At 40.3% G+C, this 8,607-nt stretch overlaps 1 protein-coding gene across 1 annotated transcript in view; it reads left to right on the plus strand.

Moving 5' to 3' along the window:
- LOC311507870 (uncharacterized protein) overlaps nt 1-8,218 on the plus strand; it is a gene marked incomplete at its 5' end in the record, with an annotated part of 97,024 nt that extends 88,806 nt beyond the window's left edge. Inside the window, 6 exons of the mRNA XM_084572410.1 lie at nt 818-880; nt 1,046-1,211; nt 2,312-2,421; nt 3,192-3,272; nt 4,134-4,316; nt 4,766-8,218. Coding sequence (XP_084428536.1) covers nt 818-880; nt 1,046-1,211; nt 2,312-2,421; nt 3,192-3,272; nt 4,134-4,316; nt 4,766-4,915 — 753 coding nt within the window. The 3' untranslated portion in view covers nt 4,916-8,218. The remainder of the gene's footprint in view (nt 1-817; nt 881-1,045; nt 1,212-2,311; nt 2,422-3,191; nt 3,273-4,133; nt 4,317-4,765) is intronic.
- Between the last annotated feature and the right edge of the window lie 389 nt (nt 8,219-8,607).

An 8,607-nucleotide genomic window follows, 5' to 3' on the forward strand; every position in this document is an offset into this window, starting at 1 on the left:
ACAAAAATGTATACAAACATACAAAGATGTCTACATTAGAAATGCCAAGATATAATAATAAATATCAGATTAACATATAACAGTTTACATGGTTTTAAAATGGACAGGCATTTAGCTAACACATATCGATCAGCCATAGAATCAAAACCACTGACAGGAGAAGTGAATATCATTGACTGTCTTGTGACAATTCAATGCTCCCACCTAGACCAGACCTGGCACCCCCACCCCATAGCAATGACACTCCTTGATGGCAACAGCCATCCCCAGCAGGATGCAGCCTGACACAGACACACACACAAAAACGGTTTAGGAACAACTCAAAAAAACATGAAGAACAGCACGAGGTGTTGATCTGGCCTCCACATTCACTAGATCCCTAACTGATCAAGTATCTGTGGGAGGTTCCACAGAGGCCCCTCCCCTCAATCCATACGCCCCAAAGGCTCTAAAGGCCCCCACTAACCACATTCTGTTGACAGACACCACAGGACACCCTCAGAAGGCCCATGTCCATTCTCTGATGAGTCACAACTGTTTTGGAGGCACAAGGGAGACCTTGGGCTCTCACTGTTTGAACTCCACTTTAGTGTACTTGATTGGAGAAAATCATCAATATGTACATTATGAGTCTCTTTCTATTAATCTAGACAAAATAAAAGCATACAAACTAAACTTTTATATGCCAACTTTGAATTTGTGTTAATAGTTTACTTAAAATCCACATAAATACCCCTTTCTACCCCTGTGTGATGGATAACAATGGATATGTTTGTAATGGTGGGGAGGTCATATGTGTATCTGTCTTGTGTTTTAGGGTCCACCTGGTATACCCGGACCTCCAGGACAGTCACTGAACTTGACTATGACTCAGCTAAAGGCGAGTAGTTTTTATGCTCAAGTATTTTTGTTACCTAACGAAGGATATAAAATCAGCTATCACATTTGAGGTGTAAAAATGAAATAAGACAGCTTACAAGTCAAAAACATATGATATCTATCTGTCATATTAACTGCATGTGTTTTTTTATATACCCATGTCCAGGACCTGATGTACGTGTCCGATAAACCCAACTACCCCCTGATCCAGACGCTGCTGGATTCTCTGCAGCAGGAGCTTCGGCTGCTGGTGGATCCCCCTGACGGCAGCAAGGAGCATCCTGCCACTACCTGTCTGGAGCTCTGGCTCTGTCACCCTGAATACAGCAGCGGTCAGTTACAGAAACGTTGACATTCTTGTAAAGACACATCGTAATACTGTATTGCGGAAAACACTGTGCGAGCTGGAGTTTTGGACCTTTTAGCTGTGTGTCCATGACAGCTTTTGCTAGCCTGGAAACCAGACCAACTTCGCTGCCCAAATGTCTCACAACTGACACTGATCATGAAATTCTCAACAAATGCTTTAATCAGTGTTATTTGTTTAATGTCGCATACTTTGTTACTGTGATTGGTTGTAGGAGTATCCAGTGCTGTGCAGGGCTGAGGATTTTTTTTCTCTGTTTAAGTTGAAACATGCCCCATGATGCAATACCAGACTCATATTCTGATAAGAATTAACTCTGGCTATGCCACGTAGGACTGTCCAGTTTTATCTGTCTATACCATACCGAACCATGAATACTGTGTACCATTGCACCCCGACTGTATATGCTGCATGGAAAAGCAGCCTATTTACATTATGTATATTTACATAATGTAAATTTCCAGGCTAGCAAAAGCTGTCATGGACACACTGCTAAAAGTACATGTACATTTACATAATGTACAAGTTTCTTGTACATTTCTTAACCAAACAAATCCAAAATATTAAAAGTATATCCACTAAATTATTGAATAATTATCATATTTCCTCATTCTGTTTATTTAGATGATGAGACACTTTCTTTTTTAACACCATTACTTCACCAACCTCTCAAGGGTGAAGAATGCTTGGTTTTACTGTGCCTCTGCTATAAACATAGATGGCAGACTTGGATGCTCGTGCTGTCTTGGGGGTGCTGCGGCAGTTTACTGCCACTTTGCTAACGGCCCCTCAGAGCAAGTGTCAGAATCTATCTGTCCCAAGGTCCCAAGTAATGAATCCACTAAAACTGGAGCATTCTCAGCAGCATCTTATATTACACCGATGGATTCAGTCTAGAAAACATGAATATAATTTTCTCTTCTTTAGCTTTAAATTCTTTGTTATTTGGGGTATGGTGCAGTGGTTGCGGTTCCTCCATTGCGCAGTTCTTTGTGTCCGTATGGAGCATAATACTTTGATCGCTGCCCGATTCCACTCACACTCACACTCTTACTTTCTCCACAGGAATGTATTACATCGACCCCAACCAGGGCAGCCCAGCCGACGCACTGCTTGCCTACTGCAGCTTCTCTCCCACAACAAAACAGACCTGCCTTCATCCTCAAGACTCTCAGGTATAAAGACATCACCAGAGGGAGGCTATCGGAAATGAAACCTCTGAATCAGGATGTGACTGTTAACCTAGTGTAGCCGTGCTGCAGGACCTGAATCTCAATTTGATGAATTCTCAGTCAGCTATCACTTTAACAGTAGTAACTGAGACTTCTGGTGTGTTGCCTTGGTCTAGAACCTATGTGCCTCTAACCTTCCAGGATGTTACTTTCCAAAAATTTGTAGTTACATAGTCATGAGTGGTGCCGGGGTAAACATAACTCCTTGGCCTTTTAAACTCAATAAACACATAATTCACAAAGCAGTCATTAGAGATCAAAGTTATCCGATGCTGTTCAACGGCAAATTCAAAAATGTTCATGAAAAATGTTGTCTATTTATACGATGAAGTGGAGCAAAGCATGGCTACATGAGAGGCTATTCATCTTAAATGCATCAGATGTTGTTATTCTCATTATTATTGTCCTTTTCTGTGCTTCAGTCTGCAAAAATATGCCGCACACACACTAACCCCCAGGCCTCCAGTCTCATACAGTCAATCCAACAGAAAAAAAAACTGACTCACTCAACCAAAGAGCAATGTGAATTGGTCTCCATTAGCATCAAGTGGGAAAGGAAAGAATGCATCTTTTACCTCTGCTCCGTGCTCGAGCGGCATACTAATCCAGGGTTTATTCTAAACTGTCTGAATATTGTTGACCTTCACCATCTTAAGTCAAATGCATTCCTGTTTGCAAATGTGTGCCTTATTTTTTCCTTATTCTCCCTGAAGCTGCCCATGAAAGCTTGGATGGATGAATTTCCTGAAGATGGATCTTTTCAGTGGCTCAGCAAGCTGGATCAGGGATTTCAGGTGTGTGAAACTGCCTCAGTTAAACAATGTTTGTAAGGCCTGAGCTATGCTAGACAAAAACTACTTCATACCACCTCATTGAAGGCAAAGGCTTTGAAATTTGTTACGAATGACAGGTCGAGATATAGCTCAATTTGGATGTTCAGCGTCTCTGTTATTGGTGTTTTATTGAGGGAGGAACAGTAGAAATCCATTAACCTGCAGAGTGTACTGTTTATGTACAGCATAAAGTTGGTAAGACAAACACACAATCGAAAGAACATGCCAATAGGCTTTCATTTAGAGAAGATATCTCACTTCAGCTGCTATATTTTTTCACCATTTATGATGTAGCTGCATTTTTGCTCCAACTTAAGTCTGGTAGATATGGCAGATGGATAACAGTATCCCTGATCCTAAAGATGTATGATGTATTCAAATCATATTATTTTTTCATCTATCAGTTCAAGACTCCAAAACTAATAAGTTTGTAACTTTATAATTTGGAGACTTACATTTGATGAGTACTCAGACATTTTCTTCTCATCAAGTTATCTGCGGATTAACTGACTCATCTTTTCATCTATAATTTTGCCGTGTCGTATCTGGTACCACACAGTTAGTGAGTTTATCAGAGCTGGAAAACAGCTGCTTGCCACAGCCTGTAACAGGGTGTCTTGAAACCAAAACAATGAGCTAAAAGAGGCTGAACGGCTGCAAACGTCCTGTTTCACATTAGAAAATAAAGCTGGATACTTGTCACAGCAGGACATACTATCTGTTTTATTTTATTTTTATTTTATTTTTTCAGTTTTTCTCTTACATGATTAATGTAAGAGACTTTTTTTCAATTTCTTAATCTTTCATTATGTCTTCTGTTAGTTTTACTATCCAGGTGCTAATGTGGTCCAGATGCGCTTTCTGAAGTTGCACAGTAGCACTGCTGTACAGAAGGTGACGTACACCTGCCATCCAGGACACAGACTGGGCCAGACTGACAGAGATGCCAAATTCCTCACCGACACAAGGAAGCAAAGTTACCTTGCAGCATTTAAAGATTGTATGGTATGTACGAATAAGTTTGACACTTTTTTCTTAGTACAAGTAGAAGAGGAAGAGCTGTTGTTGCCATGTAACTTTTTTGTGTGACTGCTTTGTATGCCTGAAAAACAAATATTAGTAGAGACGCATGAGGACCTAGCTGTACAAGGACCTGAGGCTCTGGTAGCAGTTTGACATGCAAGACTAAAAAAAAAATAAATAAATAATAAAAAATCTAGATCAAAATTAAAAAAGATCTGGTATCTGCAGAAATAAAGAGGCGTTTTTACCACCTTTTAACAGGTACCTCCCTTTAACAATAAAATTGAATCATAAGTTACATTTTTTCTTTCTTTATTTTTTGTTATGGCAGTTTGAGTCCTCCACAATCACCTTATTACAAAACCTAGGTTCAAATATCGGGATTACGCTTCCTAACAGTTACAGTAAATGTACTCTGTCCTGTGTATCAGCCTGGAGAGGAGACTGTTTCTGGTCCTCGGGAGTCCGTGTTGGAGTTCGAGAACCTCCAGCTGCTTCCTCTGAGAGACGTGGCCATAATGGGCGGCGGAAACTTCACACACCAGTTTGGCCTCACCATCGGACCGGTGTGTTTCAGCTAGAGGTGGGAAAAAGCTGGACAGACTCACAGGTCCAAGGATCCATCCTCTGTTTAAAACATGGACAACAAGAGGACAACTGGAACATCTCTTCCCATTTGTGAAGATGTCACTTTTTTCCCTCTTGTACTGGTGGGATTTGATCTCCCAAGAAAAGTGACTCCATGAATTGTTGAGGGCACAAGTGTCCCCAGGTTTTCTTCATGGAGAAGTCAATTTTGTTTACAGAGACATTTATCTTGTATTAAATAATTTAAAAATGTATCTTTTTTTTTTTTTACCCTTCATACACGATGTTTTGTAATGTTTGATTCTTGTTGGGGACTCTGTTATAGCCTGCTCACTGTGTATACAGAAGCCTTAACTGACCTCTTAACAATGTGTTCTGCGCGGGGACACGGCTTCTGTCGTCCCATTGGACGCATGTTACCAGGCCAGTAAACTCTCACTGTAATTCCACTGCTTTAGTACTGTAGGGAACCCAGATGTGTCCCTTTTACTCAAGGTGCTGATCAAGACTGTTTATATAATCCCACAACCAACAGAAAGGGACAGCCATATTATCCAGTGCTTACTTTGTTGCTGTCTGTTGTCAGCAGGACCAAAATTCCTCAGTGTGTTAAAATACAGCGTTGTTTTTGTTGTTATGGTTTCATATAAATGTATAGGAGTTTTTTTTTACATCTCAGGTTCCACTTTAATAATATAAGACATGTTAAAATGGGGAAAAAATGTGTATAAATCCATGAAAAGGCCAAAACCCAATAAGGAACGGATTTACTAACAAATATTTCAACATCATGGTTCTCAGTGGCATAGGAGTTCATTGTCATTGGTTGACATGTAAACGCACAAACTGTAGTTTACTGAGATTTAATCCCATATTCATCTTCACCTTAATCCCTCGTTCACAAAAAGTGTTGCTGAAGCTGAAAATAGTCCCAAAACAAATGGACTATTACCCTCAAACCGTGACTGATTCGTGGTTGCTACCCATCATCTCAGGCACCAGATGGTTTGCAACCTAACCATCTGGGAAGTCGTCCCGGAAAACAGTTTGAAGAGAGCTGGCACTTTTCAAAACAATGAAAAAATAAATATGCGTGGGAGGTGATTGGATGAACCATCACCATCTATCATAGCTTAACAACAACCATAGTAGGGGAGCATCTTGCAGTCTCACTAGAATTCAGCTACCTTGCAAGGTAAACAAACCTACACATCCCTAAGGAAATGACAAAACATTTTAAATAAAAACACTGCATTTATAGGTTTAAATTCATGGAATTTCATGAGAGTATCCAAAAAAGAACCAAAACAGGAAAGAGAAAAGAGGCAACTGGACTTATTTTAGTTGTCTTTACGATGTTAGGCCACTCCATCCAAGTGACTTCTTCAGTCCTAAATGACTGGTGAGTATTTTAGGTTTTTATTTGGAACGTCTGTGGGTGGTGCCCACTTGAAATTCACATAACTAGAGCCTGTTAAAAGTCAGATCCTCACCTGCACCCACCTAAGTGGTGTCACAACTAGTGAGGCATTAATAGCCAGAGACTGCCACTTGATGACGGTGCGCAAACATCCTGCCACTGAGCTCCAGGTCCACACCCGTCTTCAAACTTGACCTTCATTTCGATGGTACACAACAAACAAGTTTTGTCAAAACATCTTGCACCATTGCAATCCTGCTGTGTTGACACAATCCTTTTCAGTCCTCAGAGATACAGACAGAAGCCAATGATTCCTCTTTGAAGTAGTTTGATGTCTCCAGGACCACAATTTGCCATGATGGCATGCACACATAATCGCGTGGCCATGTTCTTCTGGCTGGTAGTTACATAAAAACAACACCAAGTCGTAACCATCTGCACATTTCCACCTCAAAAGTTATTAGATACAGTTTCAATTTTTATGCAGCAACTTTACAATTTTACCCACAGGCCTCATTAACCAATTCACAACACATGTCAATGTTGCACCCACCAGCCCTACAGGTTTACATTCAGTTATCTGTCCTTTATACTAGTAAAGTCAAATTTAATGCTTGATTAGTGAGTGCGAGCATGTTAATCATGTAATCTTCCAACATACTGTAATGATTGTGCATTGGTTTGATTGTAGGTTGAGAGCCTGCTGAGCTGCTTTGACCCCCAAAAAACAGTTTTGTTTGCTGCCCACTCAGCTTTTAGCATATGCTACCACCCTGAATTTCTGCTTCATTCAATCGGAGAAGTGCTTGGGTCCAGTGAAAAGAAGCAAACCTTGTAGCTCCTCAGCAGTATTGGTATTTTTTGTTGTTTGTTTCCTGGAGCCGGACAGTGGAGACTGATGAGTAGCGTGGAGTACAGTCTAAAGGTACATTTGAGGAAGATCTCAGGGAGTTTGCGGTGAGAAGGTAGTCTACAAGCTCAGCCAAACCTGAGGCTCTGTAGCTGGAGAACTTTCATTTTCTTCCATTTTTTTTTTTTTCTCAAAAAACAATTCTGCCACTGAGCTGTGCCACTGCTCTATAACAGAGAGGAAATGTACTTGATGATGAATTTGATTGAAACATCTTAGCCACGTGTCTAATTCTAGTCTGGTGTTTAAAATGTTATATTTTCTTTTCACATTTAGATTCATTGTAGCATTTCATATGATTGCCTTAGCTGGCTGAGACTGATCATTGCTCCTTGTTTTGTACAAATTATTACTTCACAAAATAAGAAACGACATGCTGGACATCTGACTGGTGTGATCCCTCCATCAGCTCGTTCAAAGAATTGTGTCAACCGAATTAAAAGAAAAAAAACGTAATCAAATGTGGACTCACTGTATCTTCTATGTGTTTTGCAATCATTTGGTTAGCAAATAAGTTCCTGGGTCAGAACTCACTGGCCTGTTTGCATGTTCTCCCTGTGCCTTGGTGGTTTTCCTCCAGGTATTCCAGCTTCCTCCCACAGTCCAAAGACATACTTGATAGGTTCATTGGTGATTCTAAATTTGCCGTACGTGTGAACCTGTGATAGGCTAGCAACCTGGGTGTACCACACCTCTTACCCAATGAAAGCTGGGATAAGCTCCAGAATTGTCAAATGCTTAGACCTATTCTTTCCAGTTGCATAAATCCACTGTAGCACAGTAGACTGATCCCTGCCATTAACAGGTCCCCAATATGGCTACTCTAATTTGTGTATTCGGTCATCTCAGCCTATTTACTTTTGATCAAAGCAGTAGCAATACAATGGTCAAGCCATCAGTCCTGTGAAGCTGTACACGAGCTTGTATAGTACATGTGTATGTGAACGTGCTTAAAGTAGTAATTCTAGGATCTGTATGTGTAGGTAGGTATAATGTTTACCATGTTCATTGGCTTCTTTTAGTTATTTGTTTTTTGCTAATTAGCTGTAAACAGCACAACTGAAGCTGATGGAAATAACATAAGTTTTGCAGGCATTTGATCATAAACCAAAGTGTTGCACAGATTGCCATTTCGAATTGAACGGGGCACTCAATGAAAAGACTGTAGAGCTGAGATGACGGACAACATATATGAAAACTTAAAAGGCAGAGGCTCACCAAAGTTACGCAACAATCTCTCTGACACAGTTAAGGCCAGGCAAAAAAGGTCTGATTAAAAGATCAGCAGACCTTCACTAGAAACAGATGTATGGTTTAATATTATTCACCATCATTTTAAGAAAAGAGACTTCTAA

Source organism: Chelon labrosus (genome assembly GCF_963514085.1).
Source record: "Chelon labrosus genome assembly, chromosome: 22".
In the NCBI taxonomy this organism is placed as follows: Eukaryota; Metazoa; Chordata; class Actinopteri; order Mugiliformes; family Mugilidae; genus Chelon; species Chelon labrosus.